Here is a 17,255-nt window from a genome sequence, read left to right as displayed (position 1 = left end):
CTCCCTTTAAAATTCAGGGACACGTATTCTTTGCGTTAAGGAGATGCATCAGCTTTTAAGAGAAAATTTGAATATTTATTACAAATCACATGTGGGGCATATTCATGGTTGTGTTTTAAAGTGTGTGTTTCAAGGATGCAGGGCGGCAATCTGTGTGATGTTCTCCTCTTTCTGTGTCTGTCCCCATCAATGACTCATCTTCCCCTTCTCAACCTCCAACTATCACTGTCATATATTTTTCTTTAAACTTTGTTTTAGTGCTGACGGGGAATAAAGCCTTCACAATAGCTAACCTTCAAAGCAGCAGCATGCTCAGTTTAGCGCCTTGTTTTAATGACACCCCCAGTCTGGGAGTTTTTTGTTGTCGGAGTAAATTGAAATAATCTGGCTGGCCCTGCCAATATAGATGAGTCACAGGCATTCAGGGAAGCTGCTGGACATCACTCTGCAGCCGTCCCCTATCGGGGTCGTACCATTACGCACTGGCACAGGGATGGACTGTCCCCCATGAGGGCTATCACACCAAACACGGCACCATGTGGCAGCTGTATGAAAACCTGCCGCTTCTACCTGCTGCTGTAGTTCTAATAACCGATGATTGAACACAGATACATGTTGGGTGTCATCTCTGGAGGACAGGAGGGAGACTCTGTGTGTGCTGAGGCCGGCGTCTGCGTGTTGCAATGTCGATGTGTCACTTAAATCCGTCAAGGTCACTGCCCTTCGAGAGTGAGAGGAGTCGTGAGGCACGACAGGTTCAGGCAGCTGATCGCTGATGGGGGGGAAATGGGAATCAGCTCAGTGGTTTAGTTTTGTGATTCCAGTCGACGTAATCCCGCCACAGAAGGAACGTCTCTGTACCAGGCAATGGCGTTTCATGGAGTTATCTTGAGAAGGCAACGGTTGAGCTTCATCAAATTGTTGCATTAAAAAAAGAAAAAAAGCTCTGTGCTGCTCTTCTGATCTGGTCACTGTTGATGCTTCTTTCTTTTGGGCCTTTATGTCTCTACTCGTTCACTGAACTGAATTTTTCAGTCTCTCAGTAATCTCCCTAAATTGGAAAAGTATTTCCAGTGGTAATGTATTTCCCAAAGTACTGTATTTATATCAATTAACAAGTATTTCCTTTGTGTGTTGCTTTACACTTCGTACCCCTGGATTTCAGAGGGATTTTAATTATATAATTATAATTTTTTCAATCACAAACATACAGAAATAATTATAAATAATAATTAGTTTTTCTTTCTAACAAATTAACATTGAAAACCACACTTGATTGATTAAGCATGTAAAATTGGCTCCACATTGCCCAGTGACAACACTTAAATGTTACTTCCAAGGTAATACATCAATAATAATAATAAAAACAACAATTACACATAACATTATACAGTATGTTCAAGCATTAATACTTATGGACCTGAGGGACGCTGCCAGCACTGGAGATGTAGTGAATAATTATTGATTCATATCTGGATTATATCTTCAATCGATCCATAGGTCACTTGTGAAAATTCAAAATCCATAATGTGTTTTGAATCTTTTTTTTTTTCGTTTCATGTAGCACCTCAACAACAAATCAACTCAGTGCAGTGCAGAGACATAAAAAAGGCATTAAAACACAAGACAATGTCAAAAAGTAAATGCAAGATGAAAGCAGGAAATATTTTTTGTTCTTCTTTTTAAATAGGAAAGTTAAATAATTGTTACGGTAGTTGCTGATACATTTTCATCTGATCCACTAATTGATTGTTTTAATCCTAATCCTCGTCCTATGAGTGGATTAAAGTTTCCTCACACATGCCAAGAAACACTGAATGTGCCTCTTCTTCAGTCATAAGCACACTCAGCTGAATGTCACTTTTATTAGCTTCATTTATCACTTGTATGATGTAGAGGAACCATAAGACAAGTATTTGCATACTGCTGCATCAGGCGCGGTTTGTTTGCTCCTAAGAGCAGAGTGACTCTCCCAACAAATTTGTTTTGGGATGCTGAGGAGAATACTACACACGGGCCATTATCATTTTATGCTGTAACAACCACTCGGGATTTATCACCCATAGGACTTTTCCATCAATACACTGCACTGCAGATAAATTAAACCAATGGCAATCCCTCCCGTATGACAAAAAATGGGAGAGCCTCTGCCAGCTCTGCTCTCTGAATCATATCCAACAAATGTGTTTCACTGGACCATCCAGGTTTATGATGGAATATGCCGAGAGAGATGTGTGCAACATTAAAGAAGGAGACTTTAAACAAAAACTATCATTGAATATAAGTTAATCGTGTTTGCATTGGACCTCATGTCATAATGATGCTATTTTCGGGAGCATAAATGCATGAGTTTTATATGTATATACACAGATATATATATACCCATGCCTAATCTGATCCCTCTATATGTGCCTCTGTGCTTCTTCCTGGCCCTATTCCCTCCTGGGATTTCGGTGCTGGAGTCTGCTCGGAGGCAACAACCTGCTCATCACTAGTGTAAAGAGAGTGCAGGCAAAAAAAAAAAAGGAAAAGAGGAATGTCTGGGACAGGCCCAGGGCACGCAAGCTGTTCAAAGACAGGCAGGCAATGAGCATTCTGCCGGCCGCAAAACTGCATTTTCATGCACGAAGAAAAAAAAAAATATATAAAGTGAAAACGGATTCACAGAAAGAGGGAGGAAAAGAGAGGTGCATCTGGGGATTTGTTAGGGCAACATTCTGCCTCCTGTGGTGCGAATGTCATAGTTCTGAAAACCAGGAGACATATTGACAACATATTATCAAACGCAGATGTAACTAAAATCACATCCGAATGATCGTACAATCGAAACTCTTTCTCCAACAGTCTCTTTCACATCAAAATTAGCAGGTCTACATGTTTTGTTTTTTTAGTGGCTAAACCAGTTACAACTTCTTTTTCAGTCATCCAGTAGAGGGGTTTGTCTGTTTTTTCTTGCCCGGTTAATCATGTTCGACCTCTGGAACGAACCAAAAACTGGGGCTCTCTCTCACCATCGTTTCCATCACTACTGATCGGAGCCAGAGCCAATTAAAAACCTGTGTCTGCTGCAGGGTAATTTCTTACACTAGTGAATGTCGATTGTGGGTTTTTTGACCAGTGGAAAAAAGGTTTAAAGGGATAATCACCCAAAAACATTGAAATTCACTTATTATCTAAACACCACTTTGCAGATGGAGGGGTGGCTGAAGTGTTTGAGTCCATAAAGCACTTTTCAGGAGTAAACAGCTTTGCAGCCAAATCCAATAATTTGAAGTAACTGGGGACTCCTTAAACGTAAAAAACACAACAGAAAAAAAGCCTCCATACAGCTGTGTGGTCTCATCCAAGTGTCCGTAAGCCCCGACATTCAAATTCAACTCAAGACTGCACCATGTTTTAGCCCAAATTTCCACTGTGATCCTCTTCTGGAACCACATCCATGTTCACACACACACACACACACACACACACACACACACACACACACACACACACTGCACACAAGCTCTCGCCCAAGGGTAAGTGCAGAGTGCGTGGTAGCATCACTACTTCCAGTCTTTTAAAGCTTCTTGGTTGCTTTGAGTTTGTTATCTGGAAACATGTCTCAGGGTGTTCTTACAGTTTATTGATATGAAAGGTGAAGTTGATCTAAGGCTGTGGGGAGGATCAGTTCCTGCCCGATGTTAAGAGGTTCAAATCCCTGGAACCAGCCTGGACTGTTAAAGGCGATTTTATAAGCTGTGATTATAGAATTAAATGGAATAAGAGTGTTATCATTGACGAGAGTGTGACCTGCTGACTTGGTGACTGAATGAGAGGCTGAGACGTGTGTATCAAGAACAGTCTGTAAATCCGATGAAGTTCAATCCAGTAAAATTACAATGATCGTTTTCTGTGAAAACAAAGTGAAGACATCTAAGCTTTTCAAAGTTTTGGCACAAACAGGAGGACGTCTCAGCTGCGGTGACAGCCATTCCTTCCTCCCGAGGTATCGAGTCTCAAAACTGCTCTTGTATCTCAGAGCAATATCATAATCGTCTGAATATGAGTCAGGTGTTTCTGAAATGTTTCTGCTTTTGGGGGGAGGCCAGCGCTCTCTTCAGGGTTCAGATATGGCCGCTGCCAAGAAAATCATCTCAGCCACAGCCTCCACTGGCTGTTAATTAGAGAGTGCTGCAGCGAGAGCACTTCTACCAAGAGCAGAGCTGGAGAAGGAAGAAGTCCTTCTGTATCAAAGCATATAGAGGTCAAATTCACCCTTATGTACCATCCTGAGTAAAGTGGAGCTCTTCACTGCTACTGATCAACTCATGAGAACCCTCCTCATCGTTAAATTACATGTGGCTGTTAATGCAGCTTGTTATTAACACGCTGGTTAATAATGAAAAGATGATTTATATGTTTGGCTCAAAGGCTTTAAGCCCCATTATGACAATGACCCCCTTCAAACATAAATTGCTCTGTGCCACGTTAACACCCATAAAATAAAGAGTAGGATCTTTTTCTACATTGATGCAATTTATCTCAGATGCTAAACTACAAAATGAAACATTGGCTGTCACCTAGTTAATGTTTTTATTGTTTTTATACGATGAGATAAACAGAGAGAGATGTGTTGTATTGACTGTATTGTTTTGACATTTAGAGTTAGCAGTGGAATAACTGCAATGATAAATTCATGATTGATAGGTAATACACAGACTCCCTCAGTTATAGTTTCTATTTTAAAGCACATCAGCAGCTGCTTCCCAGTCTTTGAATTTATAATGTGAGCTGATGTTAGTTCAGCAGATAGAGAAACTGAGAACTGAGATTTGCAGCTTTAACTGTATGTGGCAATAAAACAATAACAGTCATTGCAATGCAATTTTCATCATCAGCAACAAAACAAAAGCCCAATATACTCGTTATATGTATATAATAAACATATCTTCGTGGTGATTATCATGTTTCAGTCTCTGCTCATTACAAAGAGTTTAAAATAACAACCTTCACTCTGGAGCAAAAGCCATGCTTTAAATTGACCAGAAATAATAATGTGAAATCATGATGAATTATCGACATGGAGATAGAAGTTATTATTATTATTGACAGTCTTTAACTGTCTTTTTTACTAGTGATACATCTGATGATGCTTCTCAACATGGAGAGTAAAATATTGTGTTCATATTTTGAAGTAACCCTATATTTTATAACTTTTCTAGAAACAGATGGATTTCCATGTTCTTCTAAAATTACTTTACTTTTAATAATGATGGATATATTTGCCTGGTGATTATTGATATACATTTAATTTCACAATAATGTGTAATTTTACTGAAATCCTATCTGATTAATGCAATGTATACATTTAACTAGTGTTATTCTCATATCCTCATATCAATTTAATAGTACATTTTTACAGTACTGTAACTGAGGAATAGTTCACCACTGGACTAAACTCAATTTATACGGAGTATGGATTATCAGTTGGACAAAATAAGTCATTTAAACCTCACTTTTGAAGTACAATTTATATTTTATATACCTAAAAATAAATGAATAGCAATTATAGTAAACAAAATTATTTGTTCCATGCAGCCCTGATGCCAGCAGTTCACCTCAACAGTTTAGTTTGTGATTTAGACAAAGTTTCCATGGTTCAGGAGGAGGATAAAAATAAATGCATCATTATTTGCTCTTTTATATTCCTCTGTAAATGGTATGATATTTACAAACTCTGGGGAACCTGTCATATTCTGTCTGCCTCTTCCTGTGCTTTGGCAAACTCCACAGTGGAAAGGTCAAACTTGGAGGAAAACAGGGGATTTATTGAATATGTGTAGCTGCAGTTTTACGTTTAAGGCTTTGTGTCTGGTGAGGGCGAGGCTCGCGGAAGCTAGATGAGGGTGAAGTCAAGGTCATCCTGGTTGTCTGTTCCCATCGGGAAAACACAGACTCTCCTTTAGCAGCAGAACAAAAGGTGGTGGAGCCAGCGAGTGGATCGATGTGAAAAAGTGGAAACTGTTGCCTATGAAAGAGGAATCACATTATTGAAGGGGTAGACATGCTTTACACATTTTTTTTGACACTGGGAAAAAGAATTATAGGTTGTATGAACCATACATCACTTTTTGTACAATTAACTTTGTTGCAGATTGCACTATGTGGTCTCAGCATTCCCCCCATTGTATTTTCAAGAAGTTTTTGACATTTATTAAAAAATTAAAATATAAAATCTCATATTTGCAAAATTATTCACATTATTTAATTGAGTCTTACTGAGACAACCCCTTGATAGTGATGACCACCTTGTTTTGGGGTAAAACTGGCTTTTCACACATCTCAAGCTCAGTCATTATGAATGTGAAGTGTCTGGCTTTGGCTTCTCAGAGAGCAGCTTCATGGTGAAAGGTGAACTTCCGCCACAGTCTCACCTCACATTGACTCTAGAGCATGTTTTAATCTGGATCATTCATCTCTCAATCCATTCTGACCAGTACCTGTCCCTGCAGCGGAGATGCCCCCCGCCCCAAAGCATCTCATCTTAAGCCTCTTTCAGACATGCACTGAACTCTTGAGATCCTCAGCAATTTCTCTGCCTGCCCCCCTAGTATAAAGTCCACAGAAAGTCTGGAGGAGCCGATATGATAACACAGCAGGAGATCCTCTGCTGGACTCCAGCAGGTGAGGGGTTTGATGACGCTTGTAATACGTGAGAGATGCAAAAAACAAAAAAAACTAAACGAAAATAATAATATTTGACAGAAAATCATCAAGTCAGAAACAGTTGATTCAGTTATTATGACCATTGGGTCATTGGTCAATTTGGCCTCAGAGCCAAATCTAGGAAGAGTCCTGGTTACTCCAAACTTTCTTTCATTCATTCTAACTTCCAATTGAACACTTTTTGAGACCACATGCTCCAGGAAACACTCAAAGATATAAAAAAGAGTTTGTGCCTTTGTCCCTATCTATGCTTCACCACAATTCTGTCATGGAGGTGCACAGTGAGCTCCATGAATTTCATGACGTTTGGCTTTTGTGGTGACATGTAGTTACAACTTTGGGACCTTATATAACTGTCAGTTGTAATTCCAGTCAATTCAATTTGGACTATGGAGAGAACCAAGGGAGTTCCATATTAATCATGAAAACAGCAAATAAGTGTATTTCTTTAACGTGGCAGCACTTCAAGTGCTGCTTAATCTAATCTGGGTATTAATGGTTCTCCTATTACTGTGTCATTTCTCAAATAATACTGGATTTAAAATGAAATACAAGAGTATCAAATCTCATTAACACCATTAAAAGATAGTTATCAGTGTCTGCAGTATCTGAGGATTTTACAGGCAGGGCAGTCAGCTGTGCATCACAACTCGCAACAATGAAATCTGTCCATCTCAGCTGGAGTCGGGTCTTGCCGTCTGCCTAATTAAAGAGGTTGAGGGGAGAGGTTGTTGTGTTCTGGCCGGAGGTTCATGTCTGTGTCATCACCGCCTCGCTGCGCTCCGTCCCAAGGTTGCCGCTTGTAGCCGTTGCCAGGCCGGCTGTGAGCTGCAGGCCAGGGGACGAGGGTGGGTAGGGGGGATCTCTCCCTGCCCCAGCTCCAGGGCAGGTGTGAGGAGGAGGGCTCGAAGTCAGAGTCAAGGTTAGCGCATGGTGAAGGAAGAACGGGGGTGGGGGTTGTCCAGGAAATGCAGCAGCGCTGGAAGTTTGAAAGTCAGACTTGTGAGCAGCTACAGAGGAAGAAGCCGTGATGTGTCTGGCTCTGATATCGTCATGGTAGCATTTGTCTGCTTGTGTTTGTTGTGTTGTTATAACCTCATGAAGCATTCTGTAATCTCTGGTTTTGATAAGTGCCGTATAAATAAAGCATATTTATTGATATCATTAGAAATGCTGCAGAGATTTCTTTTCCTGGAACTTTCTGTCACTTGCTCATTAGACGCAGATTGATGGATTCTGAAAGCCAGCTCCTGCTATTTCTGCATCCTAATCAGCTCATTTCCCCTCTGTTTTTTATTTCACTTTCGTGGTTTGTTCTCTATGCCTGTGACGCCCTGCAGTGTTGGGAGTTTAAAGCCTTAATGATTGGGGAAGCTGTCAGAGAACGCTGACCCACCCAAGCAGCTTGATAGCGTGAGCGGAAGGCTTTGTGTGTTTGTGCTCCCCTGAGTGCTCTTTTTCAAAAGCAGCACCAGCGTCCGTATACAACCTTCAGATGTCCACGAAGGGTAGAGAGGCTGGTGATGGGAGGTGTAGATGAGTGGTTTATTTAATTTGTATGCAGTCCAAGCAAGGGGGATTGTTTTATTGCTGTGTGCTACTGTGCGCTCAGGTCAGTTAAAGTTCAGCCTAGCTAAATGAAATACTGTCATTGAAGTCTAAACGGGGTGAAACCGAAAACGTGCTTCGCAGATTTTTTTATTTATTTATGCAGCCGGAGATGTGAAGATACAAGTTTGTTTTTCATCACTCTCTCCTGCTCAGCGGGAATGTCGTAAACGATTCCACAGTAACAAATATCCAACGTCCCCGGCACTAACATGCACACACAAACAGATGATAAACTGACAGTTTGTTTTTGTGACAGAGCCAGAGCCAGGACATGTGCAAACATGCTGATTTTGCTGTAAACTCGTGTGTGGCTGTGTTTGTGAGAACGCAGATGAAAAATGAAACACGGTTGACGAGTTTCTGCGTGGCAGCCGCTCAGAAGTCCATCTGCAGCAGACTGCAAAAAATAACAATAACAAACCTCACGAGGCCCGGTCAAAAAAACAAGTCCAGCAGAAGTAAAGCCCAAAAATAGAAGAATGAGAGAAACAATTTGGAGTTTAACTATTAGATTTATCTGCAGGCCCAGAACAAAAGAAAGAAATTTTTGAGTAAAAGGCAACATATGGTTCATACCACAATGAAGGGATGACTTATAACACCACTTACTATTTTCAGACAGGCTGCGTGGGTTGAAACATGTTGTTATGCTCCAAAGGTGTGATATTTTCAAAGCAGAGGGAGATCTACATCTTACTTTCTCACTGTGAACTTCTTTGAAATATTTTTTCCTTTACCTTCTGTCCAATAGCTGCTAAGGCCCTGCATCCCCGGCACCGTGAATTACTTCAAAGTCAGCTGAATATTCAAGGATGTTCCTCGTTCCTGTGTCTCTGTCGTTATCCGCTCCTCCCTAACGAACCAGCCCTCAAACCTCTCCCTCTCTCTTGTTTTTCTTCAGGCCACTTTTTTTTTTATTTCGGGCCAAACTACTGGATGTCCCCATGTTCACAGAGATTGTTGTGGCCAGCGTATATGAGCCGCGGTTCTTAGCTCTCATCTCATGGGTGGTTTACTGTATTGATGTTTTTCTCCCGTAGGTTGTGACCCTGGGGAAGAACAGCCGTGGTTACCACTACATTCTGGCCAATCTTGTGAGTAATAACCCGGCCGCTCTCCTGGGAGCGAGCGGAACCCGCTTTTTCCTGCATGTGATGTGGCTTAGTCTCAACCATGGTCACAAATGTGCATGCACAATAAGTAGATTATTGGAATTTGTATGAACAAAAAATGTCTGCATGTTTTTTGCACATAAATGTTTGTTAAAATCAAACGACACTGTATATTAGTGCAAATGATTATGAAAGTAAAAATAAAGTTGAGCTCCACACACACACACACACACACACACACACACACACACACACACACACACACACACACACACACACACACACACACACACTGGGGACAGGAACCGTTCATTTAGCCTTGATATTAACATGAAAGTCTGAGAGTGGAGGACTGCCTTGCTCTCACTGGCTGATCCCCTGCTGCTTTTTAGCGCAATGTCACAAGAAATTTTAATGCATCAGTCAGATACACGTCCTTGCACACCATGACACAGTCCTGCATTTTTTAAAAACTGCACTTTGACCATAAAAAAGAAATAAGTCAGTGTCATGGCTGCAGGGTGAAGAAGGAAAATTTAAAGGCAGCCCAAGTAGCAAAGGTTAGGGAAATGCATTAGGATTTTTTTTTTCTCTCGCAAAGCGCTCTGAAGCTGGTTGAAGTAAAATATTTTGGCCTCTACTTGATCTGAAACAAACTCTGTCTGTTGAACTGCAGGTTGTTTATCTGCAAATGAATTCAGGTTGTACCAAAAAGTGTAGAGAGGAAAGTTTGCCTCAGTGTAATGACAAACATATGTTTCTTTCTCATACAATGCAGTTCATAATAAAATGCACCCTGCCAGAATAGCTGCTAATAATTTGTGGTGCTCAGCCCCAAGTTACATTAAAAGAAAGAAAAACCTCAAAGAAAAACAGGCACTTTGAGTTTTCTCCTCTTCTTTCCTTTCTGTCTCATATCAGGGGTTTTCTAATGTGAGCTTGGACAAAGTCTTCGCTGGTGGAGCCAACATTTCAGGGTTTCAGATCGTCAACCCTGAGAACCTGATCGTGCAGCAGTTCATGCAGCGCTGGGAGCGGCTGGATGAAAGAGAATTCCCAGAAGCCAGAAACACTCCTCTGAAGGTACTGTGCTCACAAGGTCCTTTCAGTGCACATGCAGAATACAACGATCATCCCTCTCTGAAGTGCTCTCTATCGGCTCCTCTCCTCCTCCGTTTGCCTTTGTCATCCTGTCATTCCTCCCACCCCTTGCTTCCTCCTCTTTGCTTTGCATCCTTCCAGGTGATCGATATATTGATAGGCGGTGTGAGGCAAGGTTATATTGCAGCTTCAATTTACATCTAATTAAACAATGATCGAGAAAGAAATGGATTTTGAATGGCATTTAATTAGATTTTGTCATGGTGCAGTGGTCAACAAACAAGTGGCTCAGCCCTCGCTGGTGAAAAGGTCAGAAGAAGTTGAAGGAGAAGTGCGTGGGAGATAAAATCACACATTAATGCTCAAGTCTCTGTCAAAACTCTGTGCTGAAAGTTTTGGAAGAGGTCCTGACCATCAGACACGCCCTGGCTTTTCAATCAGATCTGTCCAATCAATCTATATTTGTCATATGCAGAGTCAGAGCAACCCAATTATCAATCCGTCCAGGCTGATCTGACCTGGTGGCCCTGACATGCATCGGCAAGAAGCAACACAATCACTTTTACTGCAAAACATAACTGCAAACTAATTCATTTGAAAATAGGACATATTTATATGACAGCCCATAGCAGTTTAAAGTTAAGGTCTAAGTCTCTGACCAAGATTTCTGCCTTGGTTTTGTTTTTAACTTTACAGATTCAAGATGAACACTGACTTTTATTGGCTGTTCCTTTTTTTCAAAAACATGGACTTCAGTTTCATCTTTGTTGAACTGAAGAACATTTTGTCACATCCAACTGATGATTTGGTCAGTGTAAGAGTATAGTCCCCTGGTTAGCTATTTTTTGTGTCATTTGCATAACTGTGGTAAAATATGTTGTTGTTTTCCATTATATCAGTAAGTGAGAGCATAAACAGAAGAGAGCCCAAAATGGAGCCCTGAGGAACTTCACATGCTATTTTTGTCTGCTCAGATGTGTAATTACCTATTGAAACAAAATAACCCTGTTTTGTATAAACCTGTTAATACTTCAACTTATCTTCTGCCATGTGATCTTGTACAGTACACTTCAGCACTGACCCATGATGCCATCCTAGTGATAGCTGAGGCATTCAGGTACCTGCGGCGTCAACGTGTGGATGTCTCTCGCCGGGGCAGCGCTGGAGACTGTCTTGCCAATCCTGCTGTACCTTGGAGCCAAGGCATCGACATCGAGAGAGCTCTCAAAACGGTAGGGGGGGCAGGAGGGGGGAAAGGGAGGCAGAATGAGAGAGAGGGAGAAGCTGATAACCAAAGAAAAGGCCAGAAGAAGTGAAGCAGAGATAGCGAGTGAGAGTGTGATAAAGATGGAAATTGACAGAGAGAAGGGAAGAGAGCGCAGAGCTGTTCTCCTCCCTCTGCCTCCAGATATCTCTGCATGGAGCTCACTCAAATCTGGGCTCTCATTACCATAAAACTACATCTTTTATTAAAGCGTATCCAGTTCATCATTTGATTAACAGACTGTGTGCACCACTCCAGTAGCTGCATGGACACAAGCACCTTAATAACAGCTATATATGCAAAGTGATGACTGCTTCACATCCCCCTGTGTCTCTCTGCCCCTCATGGCAGGTCCAAGTTCAAGGTATGACCGGGAACATCCAGTTCGACAACTACGGCCGCAGGACCAATTACACCATAGATGTTTATGAGATGAAAACAGGTGGGCCGAGGAAGGTAAGACAGAGCGGTGACCCCTGTCGGGTTCCATTTATCAAGTGTCAAATAAGACCCGATCAAAAAAAATCCTGGTCTTTGTCAGAACACAGCTAACACCTGGCACACCTCAAGGTTTCGGTTCATGACTTGTCAAATGGAATCTGGCCAAATTGTAATTTCAAATGATTGATTGATCATCTGCACTTGAATAAAACTCTAAGGATGGTGGCCACATGTTAAGGTATGACAAACCCATGGTGTGAGCTCAGCAAGTGTTCAAGTAAAATTCATTTCCCAACAAGACTCTACCTCCGTTTATCAAAGGGCTTTTTCAGTCACAAGGACCAGCAGGGCTGAGAGGACACTGCAGAATAATGCCAACTGCCTCTCTCCACCTCTGTACGGTAGACGAGCAATGCCAAGAATTAAAAGCCCCACAAATCACACACAGCCCGAGATCTGATCGCTAAAACTGTCCTATCAAAAGAATGATATAAGGCCTTTTCTGTGCCGTGGGACAGTGCAGATATGATATTTGGTCCTCTCCTGATAGTAATTACCATTCAAATAACCAATTACTGCAAAGGGGATCCAAGAATTCCTCTGGCTCCGCTTTAAACTGGTAATTCCCAGTGGTACATTCACGTTATAACCAGTACCAAATGATGATCTCTGGTTTTATTCCATAACCTCACCGGGTTCGAAGAGACAGCTGTGAATTTCTCGTTAGCTGGGTAAGTGTGGGCTCAGCCTGATATGACATGTGATTATGCCGCCTGCCTCCCAGGCCTCTAAAGCCTACACTTCAATTAGCATCACGCAGCCTTTACAGCCGTCCCCGCACAAAAAAGCAGAGGGGGAGGGAGCAGGGAGAGGCATGGAGCAAGTGGGAGAAAGGAGGTCAGGGGGGAGAGAGTGAGGAAAGGAGGGAACATGAGACAAGCCAGGCAGCAGTTTGTCAGGACCTGGAGCCCCCAGTCACCTCAGTGACAGTTAGAGGATGAGGGATCTTAGCTGTGGCTGTCACCGGTGATGTATGGGCTGATCTCTGTCCCAGCTGCTCAGAGTGAGATCAGGACTCTGCCTCTGGAGCAGCGCTTCATGACACAGCTTCCCACAGTGTTGCTCCCACGAGCAGCGCTCCTCAGATATCACTGTCGGTCAAGAGGCAGGAATAAACATCTGGACCTCTCTCTAGGTCTGGAGAGAAAGTGCTCTCATCAACATCCACAACTGTGTGGAGCTCAAGTTTGAGAAGTTTGCTGCTTTCTAGCGCCTCCACTCGGTGTTTCTGTTGTACACCTGTCTGGCCCCAAACATTTAAAGATCTGAGGCAAAAGGAAAAAAAATGAGGACCAGATGTGAAGAGGGAAAACCTAGCCAGCAACAGTTAAACTATTGGCAGCCGCATATGCAACACGTTTCATCAAGAGCCAGAACAGCCATTATTTCAGATGGGCAAACAAACACTTGACATTGGTTTGACTTAAGCATCTGTACAGCAGAGTACAGAGTAACTGCAATGGCAGGACTGTGCAGTAGAAACTGTAGAGCCACTGGGATATTATGCTAAATTATTAAACATGTATGCAGTACATAGGCCTGAATATCAATTATTTACTATAAAACCTGGGAAGCTGGAGGTGGGAGGGATTGAAGTCGTCTGGCGTATGCTCATGCAGTGCAATTGCAGCATATTTGGCTATTTGAGCTGGTGCAGATAACAAAAGACATTGTGTATTTTCATGATATCTTTTATCGTGGCACTAATAATATGAAAAATGTAGTAATATAGTTTTAACTCTATTCATTTCGTGCTTAGATTACTGGGCCTCGTCTGCCATTTTAGTATTCTGCTCATTTGCTGATGCTTTGGTAGACCTCTGGAAAAATACAGTGTTGTCTTAATGAAACCTGCATCATACCAGTTCCCAGTAATGTTTAGATATGTCCCTGCTATGTGTGCTTTTACATCAGTGACATCAGTGGTTAGGAATGCACCACTAACCATTGTTTTCTCTTTGCAGATCGGGTACTGGAACGAGTACACGCGATTTGTAAATATTATGGACCCGCAGGTCTCCAACGACTCCTCAGTGGAAAACCGAACCATTGTGGTCACTACTATTATGGTACACTTTCCACGCAGTTTTAAATGTTTCACATATTCTGCCACTCAAGGTCATGGTGTTGATTCCAACGAGTGATACATTCTGTCCTGGGCGGGTAGAACCACATCTTTTTTGTGTTGCTTTCCATCCACTCACTACACGTTGAAACAGTCGATCCGAAGCCGGGGGGAGTGTTTCAACTGTATCAGTGTGGGTGTCAAAGCATTTTGATTTTCCATACTTCAGTGGCCTGTCGTAGCAGTGACATCACAATAATGGTATACTGTATATGATAGTGGTTGACTCCATCAATTACAAAAAAAAAACGCATACAAACGCATACGTAAGTAGACCTGTCTGTCCTCATCAAGTAAATGTTCAATGACACTTGGGATAGACCGGCCGAAGAATGACTAGAGGACGATACTGCAATGGTTTCTCAAGCCGGGCAAAGCAAAATAAACAGTATTGGAGCAGGGATAAGAGGGTGTAGTGTTCTTCCCTTGTTATCGCCTCTCCAATCTATTTTGTATTGCTCCTCCATGTGTTCTGTGTTGAAGTATAACTTCCAGTCAGCGCTTCAGGAGAGGATCATTTCTGGGCATTTTCCCCAGACCAAAATACAATAAAGAAACAAATATTTTACATTTATTTGCTTTTATAACTGTCTGCACTCAACTAAACGTTTCAGGCTTATTGGATAGCTTCCATTGCGAGTGTATTTACTGACTGTATAATGGCGTTATAATTACCTGCTGCAATACCTCACTCTCTGCAAGCGGATGATAAAGAAAAATGTCTGGGAAATAATAAGGATCTCTGGCGTTTCTCCACACTTAGATTCCATTTGTATTCCAACTCACAGGAGGGTGTCACTCAATTGCAAGAGAGGAAACGTTTAACATCTCTAGATGAGGAATACAGTCGGGGGGTAAATACGTGTTAACTCCAGGGAAATGCTCAGCAGATCCAAAGTGAGGGGATACGTTCAGCACAGAACAAACAAACCATTGCGCTCCTACTTGCACTCTAATTGTGTGTGGCTGTAATGACAATGCCTGCTCTCCTGAGCAGTCCTATTGTTTGATAATGATGATGTGCTCGGTAAAGAGAAAAGACGAGCTGCACCAGCGTTTTGACAAGGAGAGGAAAGCTAGCACGCTCCTGCTCTCCTGATATAATTATTTTATTTATGGAGGTTTTTATTTTTAATTTTGTTTGCATTTTTTCTGGATAGCAAATAATGGCTCATTCTGTTTTTAATTTCCTTTTTTTTCTGGAATGAAACAGCCTTTAACTGCGCACTGGTGCAATGTGCTTGAATATGTTGAGATACTATGGGCACTCTCTGATCCCTCTCCTGTCACTGGCATTTACTTATGAAACCCATCCCCATTCCCATCCCCACCCACCTCTGAGCTGACCCACACCTTGCCTACCAATGACTCCCAGCCCTGCTAAATCTCATTCTGGCCTCCTGTTTTCTCCCACACTAGATGAAAAAAAGTGTTCTTTCTTTCTCCCTTCCTCTAACCTTCCTTTATTGTGCCACCGAGTTGCGCCCTTGGGCTCAAAACGGGTTGGGTGCATTGGGCTTGGTGTCTGCTGGCTGCCACTGCTTATTGACTGCAGGGTGACCACACGCTCACGCTGCTGTTATAAGTGCATATTTGTGCATTTGCAGGACATCATCTTTGTATGCATGACTGCATGGATGTGGTTATAGCAGCTTATAATGTTGGAAATGTGTGTGTGCGTGCATGGGCACATATGAGTGCATGTATGCATATTTCTGTATAACTGAATGTGTGCCATGGCATGGGAGTGAATAAACCAGCGTGTGTTTGAATCAACAGGAAGCTCCTTATGTGATGTACAAGAGAAATTATATGCAGCTGGAGGGGAATGACAGATATGAAGGCTACTGCGTCGATTTAGCATCTGAGATTGCCAAACATGTTGGAATTAAGTACAAACTGTCTATAGTAATGGATGGGAAGTACGGAGCCCGAGACCCAGAGACCAAGACGTGGAACGGGATGGTGGGTGAACTGGTCTATGGGGTGAGTACTGGGAGCCTCGATTTCACTGATTACATGACAGTTTGCAAGGAACTTCAACATGAGAGGAGATCTCATTTTTCTGTCTTAAGGTTATCACCAACCCGAACTCATCAGCTCTTGCCCAGTTCAAAGTCTGATGCTGTCTCAGGAAGCTCAGCTGTGAGTGAATTTGTTGAATGCATCCTCAAGCATTGGGGGGAGTTGGTGATCATCTTGAGACGGAGAAAATGAAATCATTTCTCAGTGCTGTTCATTGCAATTAATCCTCCTTGTTCAGCCTAGAAAGCTCTCTCTCTCTCTCTCTCTCTCTCTCTCTCTCTCTCTCTCTCTCTCTCTCTCCTCCCTTTATTTCTTTCTGTCTCTCTCTCTCTCTCTCTCTCTCTGGTACAGTCGAAACAGAGGTAGGTACATGAAAACAATGAGTCCATATGGCAAACACACTGTAATCACTTTGATGAATGAAAGATTGTATGCCTTTGAAGTGATTGTGTAATTATGTTCAATGTTTGATGTGTGTGATGAATATGCCACATTGTAAATTCACAGCTGAGAAAATCTGCTTTAGAATCAACAGCTAAATGGTGGCTTGCGGTTTGAAACAACAAGATCCATATGTGTTGCGCTCCATAAAGGTCGAACCTCGCACATTAGCGAAGGGTCATGCCGTGTTTTACATCTGACAGAGCTCTCGGGCTCTCGCAACACCTCGAACGCTCCAAAAATTATACCCTACCCCCCTTTTCTCTCGTCTTTCTCCGAGGCCACAACAGTTGAACAGGGGCCAAATGCAAAATGCATGAGGGTTAGACTTCCTCATCTGTTCAATTTCCCAACTATCAGCCTGAGA

General features: G+C 42.2%; 1 protein-coding gene across 7 annotated transcripts in view; it reads left to right on the top strand.

Moving 5' to 3' along the window:
* The window catches only part of gria3b (glutamate receptor, ionotropic, AMPA 3b), an 86,066-nt gene that overhangs the window by 46,707 nt on the left and 22,104 nt on the right, over positions 1 to 17,255 (top strand). For all 7 annotated transcript variants that reach the window (XR_011244018.1, XR_011244017.1, XM_020084038.2 and 4 more), the window contains exons 5-10: positions 9,360 to 9,413; positions 10,353 to 10,514; positions 11,597 to 11,764; positions 12,148 to 12,252; positions 14,262 to 14,366; positions 16,202 to 16,408. Coding sequence is in view for 5 of the 7 variants with exons in the window: in XM_020084038.2 (XP_019939597.1) it covers positions 9,360 to 9,413; positions 10,353 to 10,514; positions 11,597 to 11,764; positions 12,148 to 12,252; positions 14,262 to 14,366; positions 16,202 to 16,408 (801 nt within the window). In the remaining 2 variants the exon portion in view is untranslated. The remainder of the gene's footprint in view (positions 1 to 9,359; positions 9,414 to 10,352; positions 10,515 to 11,596; positions 11,765 to 12,147; positions 12,253 to 14,261; positions 14,367 to 16,201; positions 16,409 to 17,255) is intronic.

The sequence above is a fragment of the Paralichthys olivaceus genome, chromosome 9 (genome assembly GCF_024713975.1).
Source record: "Paralichthys olivaceus isolate ysfri-2021 chromosome 9, ASM2471397v2, whole genome shotgun sequence".
Lineage (NCBI taxonomy): Eukaryota > Metazoa > Chordata > Actinopteri > Pleuronectiformes > Paralichthyidae > Paralichthys > Paralichthys olivaceus.
Note: the sequence above shows the minus strand (reverse complement) of the source record. Positions and strands in the feature narration are given on the sequence as shown.